The 16326-nt window shown below is 35.8% G+C and overlaps 1 protein-coding gene across 1 annotated transcript; it reads left to right on the top strand.

Annotated features, from left to right (window-relative positions):
• The first annotated feature begins 811 nt into the window (after nt 1–811).
• LOC116111619 (cellulose synthase A catalytic subunit 8 [UDP-forming]) lies at nt 812–14998 on the top strand. Its single transcript, XM_031397778.1, has 23 exons — nt 812–956; nt 1040–1136; nt 1775–1836; nt 2015–2071; nt 2223–2282; nt 2369–2425; nt 2773–2815; nt 3873–3950; nt 4377–4858; nt 4958–5029; nt 6390–6636; nt 7260–7336; nt 7487–7547; nt 7647–7794; nt 8542–8808; nt 8972–9317; nt 9441–9578; nt 10025–10150; nt 10236–10448; nt 12959–13205; nt 13295–13494; nt 13628–13981; nt 14125–14998. Exons 1-23 carry the CDS (start codon nt 849–851, stop codon nt 14710–14712), a joined length of 4128 nt encoding a protein of 1375 aa, XP_031253638.1. The 5' UTR covers nt 812–848; the 3' UTR covers nt 14713–14998.
• The last annotated feature ends 1328 nt before the right edge of the window (nt 14999–16326 follow it).

Here is a 16326-nt window from a genome sequence, read left to right as displayed (position 1 = left end):
CCACATATAATGGACTTCCGTTCAATAACAGTGAACGACCGTCCATAGTTGATTAACGATCATTCACTCACAAAATATTGGTTCATGGGATACGTGGCTGGTCTGAGTCATAGGATACGTAATTCGGTGTAATAATTTGGTGCATAGTATCGGTGTCCGTAGCATTGTTGGTGGATAATGATATATGATATTGAAAAGAGTAAACAACTTTTCCCACCCAAAGTTTTCCTTAATGACACTTTTCACCCAAAAGGTTTCAAAATACCACTTTTCACCCAAAGTTAATATTCCACTACTACCTCAAGCTGATTCTGGTGGCAAAAATTGTCTCCATCATCTAACTTTGGCACCTGATTTCTCGTCGATTGTTGGCTATCGTAAAGTTAAAGTTTCCTGTTTATAACTGATTTTCGATTGATTCCGAGAGCAAGTATTTAATCGATTACCACCATTCGATCCATCGGTCTTCACTCTACAAAACCCCTATTACCTTGGCTCTTGGTAACTCATCAAATGCCAACAGAGAAAGAGAAATGTGTTTTGAGTATTAACGAAATATAAATGTTGGGTGAGAAAGTGGTATTTTGAAATTTTTTGCTTAGAAAAATGTCATTAAGGCAAAAATTGGTGGTAAAAAATCGTTTACTCTTATTTTATACACCCTTGTAGGATCTTTTAATATTAATTGCACTAAAAATATTCGAAAAGTATTATTCCTTTTGGTAGTCTGAGTTGGGCTGGATTGGATTGAGTAGACAATAGGTGGGTATAAAATTGGCCCAAACCCAACAGCAAAACAGAAGAACACCAACCCAACGAACACTGAAACAAGCAACTGACTTTAAGGCATGGGGGATGCAGAACTGAAGCCACGGCGATTGAGAGGTCACACGGCCACGGCCACGTGCTGCATCGCCTCACGTGAGCGCCCCGGCGTTATCGTTACTGCCGGCGAGGTACTCTCTTACTGGTTTCAATAGATTATTTAATAATAATCACTTTTACCTTGCTTTATTTGGTTGATTAATGAAAAATTTAGGATGGCTGCATTTGCTGGTTTGATTTACGATGCAAAGACGCTCAGCTTATCATTGAAGTTGGAAACGAACCGGTTACTTCATTATGTCTTAAGTCAGGTGAGTTTCTTTAGTATGTTGTTGCCTGCTTTATTCATTTGCTATTATTGTGATTCTAAGCTCATGAATTGTTTGCTCTAATCTCTGCCTGAATTTTCTTGTTAGTTGTGGTGAATACGTTAATAGTTATTATGAGCGTATTAGTGATAGTAGAAAGTGTTTTTGAGTGCAAGTGCTTTCTAGAAAAGTGCCTATCAAGTGCTTTCCCAAAGAGCACCTCAATTACTATTTTTATGCGTTTTAGCAAAGTAATATCAATTAATTCTTCAAGAAAAACATTCGAAGTTTTGATTTTTCACAAAAAGCATTAGATTGATTTCAGTGAATCACTATAAAAAAAAAATGCAAAAGCCGTTTCTGCTATTTCAAAATGTATTTTTACAGTCGAAAGCGTTTCCACTTATTAGCTTAATTTTATTGTAAATACGTTGTACAAGAATCCATGACTGAAAAATTATTTTTACAACATGCTTGAGCTGTGGCATTTTTTGGAAGAATCTTATAGTCTTGTGTTTTAAACTATAAAGTAAGGATTTTTTGGAACATTGTTTTAAGGCTAAAGCGCAAATGATATCTATCTTTGCAACACAGGTTTGTTGGGTTTCGAAAATCTGCTTAATGATTGCTGCTTGACACAGGGAATGAAGATTTTATTTATGCTTCCTTTGGAAAGGAAGTCAAGTCTTTTGATGTCCGAATGGTAATCCTTTTTGGCTAAATCGCAATGTTGAGCATTTTTTCCTTTTTAATGAGTTTCCATTTGTTCCTTTTTTGCTACTTACATATATATACATATATTTTGTAATTAGTCATTTTTATGATTCATCAATAGTATTCACAACATTTTCTCTTACATATCATTCATCATGCAATTATAGGGAGCTTCATGGAAGGCATTAGAGTGCTACAACTATAACAAAGAGGAGATAGATCAGGTAATACATAAATGTAGAATTATCTGATTCTGTTGTACTTCCTTAATTTATTTTGTTTTGAGAGTTGATTGTTTGTAAGACATTGTCTCGTCTTTTATCATATACCAATATATTGAAAAATCTTTAATCCTAAACCTGTTTTTATATGCAGATTGCATGCAACACTAAGTCATCTTTTCTTGCTTGTGCTGATGATGGTGGTGATGTTAAGGTATGCAGATTTATGAATTCAGTGATTTGGTTTTTTCTTGGGTGGCAGTTTATGAGTTCGCCTGCTGTAAATCATTCCCATGACAGATCATTGATACTCGCCAACATTGTCTTTATAAAACATTGAGGGCTGGCCATTCAAGTGTATCCTTATGGTTATTTTGTATGCTTAACTTCTCAACTTGACTTCTTATATGCTCTGTATAAGTGTGAAACATGTGCTCAGTTTATCAATAATATTACCTCTGTATATACATAAATACATATCTCCATATATATGTGTGTATGTGTGTGTGCATTTTAAATTGTAATTTCGTTTAAATGTCTGAGAGTGTGTCTAAATTACTACGGAACCCACCTTCCTATTCTGTGTATGCTCAATTTCCGGTTTGAAGTTCGTGGTTTTTGTTTTTCATTTTTAGTTTTAACCAAGAATCTCTTTTATTTAGCTACTTGTGTCATTATTTTGTCCCCTTAACTCTACTTAATAGATCTGCAGTACTGTGCAATTCATTCCTTGGAAACCTTGGGAAGGTGAAATTCCTTTCTAAGTTTTTATAATATTTTTTGAAGTGAAATTTCTATATCCTTCTCTCTCTTATGTTTGTGTCAGTGATAGAACAGTATTGTAACAGTTAGTTGGAATAACAGGTAAAATGTGTTTGGATGTCTCCTAGGTCTTATTGTGATGCATTTTATATTTTTTGCGATTACTGAGAATTGAACACTTATTTCCCCAACTAAGCCAAGACTTCTTCAGCATAAAGTGTGCATAGTTTTTGACTATATTCTGACATTTCAGCACACCGCAGGTGCTGTTACAGTTTGCCACTGAGCCAACACATCATTGGCCTTATTTATGTTAGATTTGGCGATATGGAGCTATTTGAGAAAATACCCACCATTCACCACTGTGATAGAAACTTCTTGTGTTACGAGAGGAAATCATAAGTAATGATCCTGTAGCATAAATTATGGCAAGAGCTACCAATTACTGCCATGCCCCTATTTAATATATATGGACTATTTGTTCCTCTTGTTGTCTTGTAAAATAAGGAACCACTCCAATATCATGGAAGCCTGAAACCACCATTAGGTCTTGTCCGAAACTGAATTCAATCAAGGCTTGAATAGTATGTTATTGCATGTCTCAACTCAAATTTTATGGACTGAAAATACTTGGAAGTGATTATGTGATGGCATATATTCATTAACTTTGCTGGTCTAATCTTTTGTCTCTTGCATCTGTGTCTAAGAAGCCACATGTTTATTTAGTATACTACCTTAACACCATTATGAGTGAACTTGGAAGCTATATGCTGAAAATTCATTGAACACAATGCTTTTATATGGAATATCAAATGCCTGTAAAAGATTGTTGCATTATGCATAATTTATACATTTCTGGCTGCTGGTTGAAACTTGATAAATTAAGGGTAAAGTTTGTACCTCTCTGTTATAAGCAAGTTGGATAGATTTGAGTAACAATGCAGGAGTTTTGTATTTGTGCAATGATTTCATTCATATTTATTTCAACATGCATTTCAGTCTGTAATTCTTTTTGAAATTATATCTCTTTGGGTAATTGCAGTCATTACTGGAGGTCTAGATTCAAAGCTTGTCATGTGGGATTTCTCTAAGGGGCGTCCGCTCAAAATCATTGATTTTGGTATGTATATGTCTTAATTTTGTTTATCTCTATTGTCTAGTTATTCACTTTCTACATCTTTATTGTGTTTTAATGGGTTATCTCTTGAGCTTTGGGCAAACATTAATTTCAAGAGGTAGTGTAAAAATTCCTCTATCAGTGAACCCTGCTAAGAAATATATATATTAAAAAGGAAAAAAATTAAACTGAAGGGTTCTCTACCATGGTCCTGCCTCTTTTCCCTGCAGCATGTGACCTAATATTGTCAACTGAATCGTCTTTTCATTTGCTTCAAGTGTTGTGCAGGTCTTAAGTAATAACAAAATTCATACATGACTTATCCTGGTAAAAAGGTTGAAAAGCAATATGGATAAATCAAATTCACGACATATGTCCAAGATTTAACCTAGTGGTGGTTGAACATTTATGAGGTTTTTCTTATTGCAGGCTTGCCAGACATGAATAGTAGTAACACTGGGCAATGTTACAACCCTGCTTTTGTTCATGCAATAGCAGTTCCCGATGTTGATATGTTAGACAAAACAGACAAGATATGCGTGGTTGCTAGGGGTGATGGTGTCATTGATGTGGTTAATATTGAGTCAGAACTTTCTACAATCAGGTCAAAAAATTCCACAAAAGCCTGGAAGGGATCTCAGTCAATACCAAAAGATAATCCTCTGGCCGGAGAAATGGAAACTCTGGATCTAAATGGTGGGAAGAGGTTGCATCTGGATTACTCTTTGGGTGGCCATACTGCTGCTGCTTCTTGTGTGGCATTTTCTTTGTTTGGGGAAAAGGGAAAGTACATAATCTCAGGGGGGAATGATAAGTCAGTGAAGGTCTGGGATTGCTCCAGATTTCCTCGTACAGGGCAGACTGGTACGAACAGTGATCTTCTACATATGAATATCAATTTGAACAGAAAGGTAAGCTTTCATTTTGTCTTTGAATGTGGTGTTGGTGGTCAGCTTTTAATACTTAACATTTTATTAAAGTTTTTCATCTTGGACTTCCCACTATGGCAGGTAAATTGGCTCTGCACCTCTCCAACTGAATCAGAGAACCTTGTTGTCTGTGACACTTCCAAAGTGGTTAAGGTCTATACAATTTCATAGATCAGAGCTGCATTCATGACTCCTGTAATTGATATTCCTGGAGAGCATGACCCACTTGTTTTGTACCAGAAGAATATCGTTTTATGTTTCCCCTGGTGTCAAAATAGTTTCTGAAGAATATGCTTGTTGATCTGAAAGCAACTCTGCATAGATATTGTACTGCTGAATCTGATCATTAAGGTTAGGCAGCAATTCCAGACAACATCTTATTACTGAACAAACCCCCCAACGCAATGACTGGTAGACGTAAATATTTGTACTGCTGAATCTGATCATTAAGAGTGATATATCATGTAACATGGTTATTAGATACAGTTGTGCTTTTATCTTCTAAATACACAATTGGTGAATCCATCCCTCTATGGGATTTTTGTAGTAGAATGAAATATATATCCTAAGAATCAGGTGAAGACGTGAAGATTTTGTTTGTATCTTTTTATTTATAATGAAATTACATGGTAACCAAATTGCTTACTTTAAGAGTTAGTTTGATTTTGTTCTGATTATTTCTACCAAATGTGGGAAAATTTATGTATATGATATGGCCAATGATTAATTAGTCAAGAACCAAGGTCATTGTTTTTAATTATTAAAACATATATCATTAAAAGGAAAAGACACCCATGATCTGAATATAGCTATTAATAACTAATCCGGTCATTAACACTGAACCTGAATTTGTCAATTTCTGGCCATGAGGCAGTAAATGAATCCCCTTTACTCCATTACGATACTTTCCATTAATCTTGAATTCCAATGCACACCATGCCCATGCAGTGCCCACATCATCAAATCAAATGATTCATCTTTCAGTACAATACAACGCCAAACACTGAAATTCCTGCCAGTTTCTACTTCAAGTTTCATTTTATTATTCATTTTTTCTTTCAGTCGGACCAAATTACAGCTCCTGTCAGGCCATGAAAATTTATGCCCATTTGCAAATCTATCAAGCATCGAGCCATGAGGGCGTTTTTGTAAGCTGAGTGAATGAAAACTGTATATATACAATGACATAAATAATACATAAATGTAATAAGACTGAACTTGACAAAGAAGATACTGTATGTTAGTTAAAGATGTACCCGGCTCAACCAAAACCTTACTTAGACTTCCCGCAATATTTCAAATCTTTCACTCATACCTAAACAACAACGCAGACGTTGCTTCTCATCTCTCTTTCCCTGTAAAACATCTCGACTGTTTGACACCAACACCTCAACCTTTCCATAAACCTGCCAACCACCACCTCCTTATTTACCATTACAAAAATGCCACCACCATCTTTTCTCAACAAACGCCTTACCACCTCCCTAGCTTTGCTTGGGGTCTTTATTTATAAAAACAACAACAAAACGAGGCTCCAAGCAGGAATTCTAGTATTGGGGTTGTTTTGGGAAGTTGGTTCAGGATGATGCAATCTGGGGTGCCTGTGTGCAACACTTGTGGTGATCAAGTGGGACTTAATGCTAATGGGGAGGCGTTTGTGGCTTGCCATGAGTGTAGCTTCCCTATTTGCAAGGCGTGTTTTGATGACGAGATCAAGGATGGTCGCAAAGCTTGTTTGCGCTGTGGAACTACTTATGATGGTAAATATAATTTTTTAAAGTTCTCAATATTAATTTTTTGAAGTGGGTTCACTTGATTTCATATTGCTGTGCTGGTTTATTTCTAGATTCTTGTCCATTCTGATTTAAGTAATGTTTGAGACTAGCAATTTTTGTTATTTGGGGTTTTATTAACTACACTAAGAATATCTTAAATGATTATATAGAAATGTATTAGCAATGGTGAATGTACAAATTGGTAAGAAACTAAAACCATTGATTGTTCAAGCACTTTAAGTTCAGGATCAAAGATTTTCATTATCTAATCTAGGGGGTTTAGTCAATTTTCCTAATAATCTGTTGAATTCTTGTGAAGCATGAAAGGAAAGGAAGAAAATGTTCAAACATCACTTACTTCTCTTAATCATCTTTGAGAACTTTCTTTCTTCAAGGATCAAAAATGAACATAAGCAGTGAATTGATACCAAGTCTTGTTAGGGATATTTTCTAGAATGAAAGTCAAAATCTTCCTTTTGATAGCTGTTTTTTACATTGCAAATAATTTTTCTTTTGATTGACTTTCATTATTTAATATGCTAAGACATTTGCATGATTCTCTCCTTATTCAATATGCTAAGCCAATTGCATGATTGTGAACTCTCCAGAAAACTTGCTAGATGATGCTGAAACAAAGGTATCTGCTAATCAATTCACAATGGCCGCTCATCTTGGTGATTCTCAGGTATGATTGTCTTCATATGGCTCTCCAATGCATGTGCATGTCCTGATGGTAGAAATATTAGTTTTTTACCAGCTTGAGGTTCTTGCTATGATTTTCATACATAAAGGTTCAGAATAACTGGATCCCTACAGTTTTTTACCCTTCACTTAGTCTGTACAGGATGTTGGACTTCATGCTAGACATGTGAGTAGCGTATCTACGGTGGACAGTGGTAAGTAATTTTGATTTCTATTCTTGCATCATGCTTGACACTTTTTTCCAATTTTTTAATGGATTGTCATTGGCGGTCTAATCTGGTGTTTCCATGAAGAATATAATGATGAATCCGGGAATCCAATTTGGAAAAATAGAGTGGAGAGTTGGAAGGATAAAAAGAACAAGAAGAAGAAGAGTGCACCTAAGGTTGAAAAGGAGGCGGCTGAAATCCCACAAGAGCAGCAGATGGAAGAAAAGCAGCAGTAAGTATAAGATTAACACTGTTAAATCAGAGCAGGAATATGAAATATATCAGATAAAGTAGGTAGGAAAATAAATAACAATGGTTACTGTTAGGATCTTCTAGGTCAGAAATGAAAAGGTGGATGACTCTAGAAACAAAGTTTTATATACACTGACCCTCTTTCACTGGTTAAAGATTCAGACTTTTCTGGGTGGTTATATTTGATATTTTTATCAGGTAAAATCAAAGGAAAGAAAATTGTATGAAAGCATTGATGTATTGGTTAATCTTGATATATAGTTATGATCAGAAACTTTGGCATTTCAACAAGAGTATTTAAAAGGAATATCAAGTAGCTGTTGCATTGCATTTTTGTATATAGTAATATTTTGCACGTTATTGGTAATATCTATCAGTTTGTAATATGTTCATGGAGTTAAATACTGGGAGAAAAGCAGGTTTTTTTTTCCTTTTCTTTTTTTTTTTTTTTTTGGTATTTTGTTTCTTGGTCTGCAAGGTAGAGTTTTGTTAGATATTCGTGTTTTTCCTACATTTTAACTTAGGTGTCTTGGAATAGTTTTTTGGCCTGTGAATTGGTGATAAAGCAGATAGTTAGGTCTAATGTCAATCTAATTGTCAAAGAAATATTGAACATCTTCCATGCAGTATTGAATTTTTGTGTTGGCATCATGTTCTAGAGGTGGATCAATTTGACTTGCTACGGTTTAAATAAAATCCGTTCCATTATTGAGATTGCTTTTTGCAGGTCCCCAGATGCTGCAGAGCCACTTTCAACTATAGTTCCACTTCCAAAAAGCAAACTCTCACCATACAGAACTGTGATAATCATGCGACTGATCATTCTGGGTCTTTTCTTCCATTACCGAGTGACAAATCCTGTTGATAGTGCTTTTGGTCTCTGGCTCACTTCTGTTATTTGTGAGATCTGGTTTGCTTTTTCCTGGGTGTTGGATCAGTTCCCTAAATGGACTCCCATTAACAGGGAAACATATCCTGATAGGCTATCTGCAAGGTATACCTTCTTGAATGCAAACTCTCAGACAAGTTGCTAACAGTATTCATTGTGAAAGCTATAAGTTTCTAGTAACAGAAAAAAAAAAAAAGAAGTTTCTGTATGATTAGCTGTTTTCATGTTGAATGTATAGATAAGGTGGTTGTATTTGTTGTCATGCCAGGTTTGAAAGAGAGGGTGAACCCTCTCAGCTTGCTGCTGTAGATTTCTTTGTGAGTACTGTTGATCCATTGAAAGAACCTCCTTTGATTACCGCCAATACGGTGCTTTCCATCCTTGCTTTGGACTACCCTGTGGATAAAGTCTCGTGCTATGTATCTGATGATGGTGCTGCCATGCTTTCATTTGAGTCTCTCGTAGAAACAGCCGACTTTGCAAGGAAGTGGGTTCCATTCTGCAAAAAGTATGCAATTGAACCACGGGCACCTGAGTTCTACTTCTCACAGAAGATTGATTACTTGAAGGACAAAGTGCAACCATCTTTTGTGAAAGAGCGCAGAGCAATGAAAGTAAGCATTTTAAGCTAAATCTGGCTATAACTCTAGAATGCTCGTGCCACTTAAATATTGGAATTATTTAAGTATTACAAGTGAGAGAAGCCTTTCTTATGTTCTATTTATCTTTGATTACAGAGAGATTATGAAGAATACAAAGTTAGAGTTAATGCTTTAGTTGCAAAGGCTCAGAAAACACCTGAAGAAGGATGGACTATGCAAGATGGAACATCTTGGCCAGGAAATAACACCCGCGACCACCCTGGCATGATTCAGGTTAACTTTTCTCTATGTTTTAGTTATCTATATTAGTATTAATTATTAATTTTGCATTTTTTGTTGAATGCTGGAATGTGATAATTTGAAGGGAAAAACTAATTGGTATATTGATAATGTCATGCTTCTCAAATAATGAGTGTCCGCATTAATTTTTTCAAAGATTCATTAAACTTTCCTGAAGTGTAATGTGTGATTTAAGCATCATATATTTTAAGGACAAAGCTTTCACTAACTATGTACTGTTATGATCTTCAAGTATACAACAATTGCTAATGGTTTGTTTGACTTTTTCTAGAAACTGTGGAAACATGTTTTTAAATGTGTGAGCATTCATTTGCTACCAGTCTGTGTGCGTTGATATGTACATATAAGTTTTCCTCTCAAAGAACTTCACACAGTTTAAGGTTAAATTTTGACACAAGGCCTCTTTCAACCCTTTTCAGGTTTTCCTTGGACATAGTGGTGCTCGCGACATTGAGGGAAATGAACTTCCTAGACTGGTTTATGTTTCCAGAGAGAAGAGACCTGGCTACCAACATCACAAAAAAGCTGGTGCTGAAAATGCTCTTGTATGTGAAAACTTTAAGATTATTAATATTCATTAGACACTTTGATGTCATATATACTTATATTTAAATGAATGGCTTCAAACAGATAAGAGTTTCGGCAGTTCTCACAAATGCTCCCTACATCCTCAATCTTGATTGTGATCACTATGTTAACAATAGCAAGGCGGTTAGAGAGGCAATGTGCTTTATGATGGACCCACAAGTTGGTCGAGATGTTTGTTATGTGCAATTCCCCCAGAGGTTTGACGGTATAGATAGGAGTGATCGATATGCCAATCGCAACACAGTTTTCTTCGATGTAAGCTTCAAGCTGGCTCATTCTCTCATTAATATAGGCTAGTAGTCATACTGGGTATAAATTTTAATTCAATCTATATATTATCTTTCTATAGAGGAAAACAGTGATAGAATTTTGCAATTGTTTTTACAATAATCAGAAATGCATTCTGAGTATAAATTTTCACTTTATGAAAAATTATCAGCTAATTACTTTTCACTCCTACATCAAGCTACATAATGAGTTTTCTGCTTTTGGAATTTTTTTTTTTTTTTTTTTTTTTTTGGCAATAATTTCAGTGAAATAAACCAACGAGGACATATTTGGATTTTAGCCATCAGTTATGTTGAGGTTCAGCTCAAAATATGTTCGCTTTAATCCTTTAGAACATTGAAATTTTTTTCCCTTTACCATATTCCTACCTGCATATATTTTAGAGNTCTGTATGATTAGCTGTTTTCATGTTGAATGTATAGATAAGGTGGTTGTATTTGTTGTCATGCCAGGTTTGAAAGAGAGGGTGAACCCTCTCAGCTTGCTGCTGTAGATTTCTTTGTGAGTACTGTTGATCCATTGAAAGAACCTCCTTTGATTACCGCCAATACGGTGCTTTCCATCCTTGCTTTGGACTACCCAGTGGATAAAGTCTCGTGATATGTATCTGATGATGGTGCTGCCATGCTTTCATTTGAGTCTCTCGTAGAAACAGCCGACTTTGCAAGGAAGTGGGTTCCATTCTGCAAAAAGTATGCAATTGAACCACGGGCACCTGAGTTCTACTTCTCACAGAAGATTGATTACTTGAAGGACAAAGTGCAACCATCTTTTGTAAAAGAGCGCAGAGCAATGAAAGTTAGCATTTTAAGCTAAATCTGGCTATAACTCTAGAATGCTCGTGCCACTTAAATATTGGAATTATTTATGTATTACAAGTGAGAGAAGCCTTTCTTATGTTCTATTTATCTTTGATTACAGAGAGATTATGAAGAATACAAAGTTAGAGTTAATGCTTTAGTTGCAAAGGCTCAGAAAACACCTGAAGAAGGATGGACTATGCAAGATGGAACATCTTGGCCAGGAAATAACACCCGCGACCACCCTGGCATGATTCAGGTTAACTTTTCTCTATGTTTTAGTTATCTATATTAGTATTAATTATTAATTTTGCATTTTTTGTTGAATGCTGGAATGTGATAATTTGAAGGGAAAAACTAATTGGTATATTGATAATGTCATGCTTCTCAAATAATGAGTGTCCGCATTAATTTTTTCAAAGATTCATTAAACTTTCCTGAAGTGTAATGTGTGATTTAAGCATCATATATTTTAAGGACAAAGCTTTCACTAACTATGTACTGTTATGATCTTCAAGTATACAACAATTGCTAATGGTTTGTTTGACTTTTTCTAGAAACTGTGGAAACATGTTTTTAAATGTGTGAGCATTCATTTGCTACCAGTCTGTGTGCGTTGATATGTACATATAAGTTTTCCTCTCAAAGAACTTCACACAGTTTAAGGTTAAATTTTGACACAAGGCCTCTTTCAACCCTTTTCAGGTTTTCCTTGGACATAGTGGTGCTCGCGACATTGAGGGAAATGAACTTCCTAGACTGGTTTATGTTTCCAGAGAGAAGAGACCTGGCTACCAACATCACAAAAAAGCTGGTGCTGAAAATGCTCTTGTATGTGAAAACTTTAAGATTATTAATATTCATTAGACACTTTGATGTCATATATACTTACATTTAAATGAATGGCTTCAAACAGATAAGAGTTTCGGCAGTTCTCACAAATGCTCCCTACATCCTCAATCTTGATTGTGATCACTATGTTAACAATAGCAAGGCGGTTAGAGAGGCAATGTGCTTTATGATGGACCCACAAGTTGGTCGAGATGTTTGTTATGTGCAATTCCCCCAGAGGTTTGACGGTATAGATAGGAGTGATCGATATGCCAATCGCAACACAGTTTTCTTCGATGTAAGCTTCAAGCTGGCTCATTCTCTCATTAATATAGGCTAGTAGTCATACTGGGTATAAATTTTAATTCAATCTATATATTATCTTTCTATAGAAGAAAACAGTGATAGAATTTTGCAATTGTTTTTACAATAATCAGAAATGCATTCTGAGTATAAATTTTCACTTTATGAAAAATTATCAGCTAATTACTTTTCACTGCTACATCAAGCTACATAATGAGTTTTCTGCTTTTGGAATTTTTTTTTTTTTTTTGGCAATAATTTCAGTGAAATAAACCAACGAGGACATATTTGGATTTTAGCCATCAGTTATGTTGAGGTTCAGCTCAAAATATGTTCGCTTTAATCCTTTAGAACATTGAAATTTTTTTCCCTTTACCATATTCCTACCTGCATATATTTTAGAGATACCAGAAAAACCCTCAGTAAATGCTAAAACCATTAACTTCATTATGGGTGGCAAATTCCTTATGATCTTGAAACCTTCATAAGTAGCTGAAGTCTGAGCCTTCTCATTCTTGATTATTCATTGAACTCAAATCTCAGGTTAACATGAAAGGACTGGATGGAATCCAAGGACCAGTTTATGTGGGGACAGGTTGTATGTTCTACAGGCAAGCTCTTTATGGCTATGGACCTCCTACAATGCCCAACTTACCCAAGAATTCGTCATCTTGCTGCTCCTGTTGCTGCCCCTCTAAGAAGAAGACCACTAAAGATCTCTCAGAGGTTTACCGAGATGCAAAACGTGAAGAATTAGATGCTGCCATCTTTAACCTTAAGGAGATTGATAGTAAGTCCGAATTTTATAGGCAATTAAAGTTAGACTAATATTTCAAAGAGTTATAAATTTATTGTATACGCTTGGTCTTTCTCCTGCAGATTACGATGAGCATGAGAGGTCAATGCTAATCTCCCAGATGAGCTTCGAGAAGACTTTTGGCTTATCTTCTGTCTTCATTGAATCTACACTTATGGAAAATGGAGGAGTACCCGATTCTGTCAATCCCTCAACACTTATCAAGGAAGCAATTCATGTCATTAGCTGTGGCTATGAAGAGAAGACTGAGTGGGGAAAAGAGGTGGACTTCTTGTTCTTGCTGTTGCACAACTCTTTCGTTGGATGTTATGTGCACTTAATAGTCTCGGTTCAAAGCTATTTCACCCACTCGATGGACTAATTCAGATCTTTGTTTTGTGTCTTCTTTCTCTCAGATTGGTTGGATATATGGTTCGGTCACTGAGGATATCTTAACAGGTTTCAAGATGCACTGCCGAGGATGGAGATCAATTTACTGCATGCCCTTAAGGCCTGCCTTCAAAGGATCAGCACCCATCAATCTTTCTGATCGGCTCCACCAGGTGCTCCGATGGGCTCTTGGATCAGTGGAGATTTTTCTGAGTAGACACTGTCCGCTCTGGTATGGATTCGGAGCAGGCCGCCTCAGATGGCTGCAAAGACTGGCATATATTAACACCATTGTCTATCCATTTACTTCCCTCCCTCTTATTGCTTATTGTTCATTGCCCGCAATTTGCCTTCTCACTGGGAAATTTATTATACCAACGGTAATTTCCTTCAGTATCCCTTTTCACAGCATGTCATGAGAAGACTAGAATAATATGTTCATTGAGCATCAAACATTGTTTGAAATAGTTAGCTTTATGTAGAGAACTTGGAACTTAAATTAATTACACTTTTACTTGTTCAGCTCTCAAACTTGGCAAGTGCCCTGTTTCTTGGCCTCTTCATCTCCATCATTTTGACCAGTGTGCTTGAACTGCGATGGAGTGGTGTCAGCATTGAGGACCTGTGGCGTAATGAGCAGTTTTGGGTGATTGGAGGTGTTTCAGCCCATCTTTTTGCCGTTTTTCAAGGATTTCTAAAAATGCTGGCAGGAATTGACACCAACTTCACTGTCACAGCAAAAGCAGCTGACGATGCAGAATTTGGGGAGCTCTATATCATCAAGTGGACAACACTTTTGATCCCCCCAACTACTCTTATCATTGTCAACATGGTAGGTGTCGTTGCTGGTTTCTCTGATGCATTGAACAAAGGATATGAAGCATGGGGACCCCTTTTTGGAAAGGTGTTCTTCGCCTTTTGGGTGATTTTCCATCTATATCCATTCCTCAAGGGTCTCATGGGTCGCCAAAATAGAACTCCAACCATTGTCGTTTTATGGTCAGTGCTGTTGGCTTCAGTTTTCTCTCTTGTGTGGGTCAAGATCAATCCATTTGTGAGGCCAATCGATGGCTCAACCGTTGCACAAAACTGCATCTCCATAGACTGCTGAGTTTTCTGAAGTTGTCCAGATTTTGGATTCAGATCATTGGTATACAAATACAATTGTTTAGTTGTCACTATACTTCCCATGAAAGTGGACTAGCATTTATCTCCATATGGACCTGCAAGGAGTTTTGAATGGTTTGCATTGATCATCTTTTCTTTTATATGAGTGGTGAAAATTCAGTGTGTAAGGTTTAAGCTGCTGTGAACAGTATCATTGCAAAATAGGATGTAATATCACTTCTACAAAATGAAAAAGTAGAAAATGAATCAAATTACAGAATTCCTGTCCATTTTTCTCAGCTTCATGCGCGATTGTTGCATTAACTTCATGGGAATTCCTTGAATCTGCTTGTTAATATGTCTCTTTCGATTCATTCGAAAAGGACTTAAGCAGATATCGACAAGGATTTGGCCCCTTTACCTGCTTTAAGAGAAAATACTGATACGAACAAACAGATCAAATAGTCCCCAACGGTCACATGACTACAGAGTCCACGGATTTTTACCGTTGTTCACCACTTAAAAAATGTGGTCCTGGAAGCCCTTGTTGGAAAAAATAGTCAAATTATATATATATATATATATTAAATTTTGTACAGAAACTAACAATGTTATAAATAAAATTTAAAAAGAAAATTGAAAGTTTTGATAGCAAATCTTTTCCAAGTAAACCTCTCTCGTGGCCGCCGGATGGTAAACCCTTTAACTACTGGGGTTAGTTATATCCATGACATCTTGTTTTTTAGTCACATAATAGGTATTTATCACATTTGTGTAATTACTTTGATCTATTAGATTTATAGGGTGTTCCGTGACTCTGAGGATTAGACAAACTCCAATTTGAATTTAGATATCTCAGTTACCTACAAAAAATAAAAAATCTTTCCCAAGTAAATTTTTTCTTTCTTTTTTAAGGTTTAGATGGTAAATGAATTACACAAACATGCATCTTAAAGTTGAAGGCATCTTGATTCTTGAGTCAAAGACTGAATAGTTTCTGCAACCGGTGATGAACAAATCATAGTGGGTTCCTTGCAACCTGGAAATTATGATGATTCTTTTAGTTCCCCAGAAAATAAAAAAATAAGTAGTTAATAGCGAGGGAACTTTAAATAACAAAGCATACTGATGTGGTTCCTGTCCATGGATTTTCCTCTTTTTGTATTTGATGTGTAAATAGAAAGCAAAGTATCACCTGCATAATCAACTCATCAATTCAAATTAGAGTTGATGACTTTTTCCCACCCAAATAAAAGTTTATTGACATTTTTTCACCAACAAGTTTTTAAAATACCATTTTATACGTAAATTTATATTCCGATAACGAATAAAGAGCAAACTCGATCCAGACTGTTAGAAATTTTGAAGAAGGGAGATCGATAAGTCTTTTGTCGATTAGGATTAATCAAAATTTGACTTAGAAAAGACGACCGCATAAATCATAATTGCTCGATTGTTGATAATTGACGGGATCGGTGTGAATAGAGTTTAAGGGATTTTGGTGAGTGATGATTAAAGAAGAGAATTGTGATAATATGGGGTCTCAACGATGTTAGAATCAGAAACAGAACATAAATTTGGATAATAAAATAATATTTTAAAAATTTATAGACGGTAG

Source organism: Pistacia vera, unplaced genomic scaffold (genome assembly GCF_008641045.1).
Source record: "Pistacia vera cultivar Batoury unplaced genomic scaffold, PisVer_v2 Contig646, whole genome shotgun sequence".
Classification (NCBI taxonomy): Eukaryota; Viridiplantae; Streptophyta; class Magnoliopsida; order Sapindales; family Anacardiaceae; genus Pistacia; species Pistacia vera.
The sequence above is the reverse complement of the archived record's forward strand: the minus strand, read 5'-3'. Positions and strand labels throughout refer to the sequence as shown.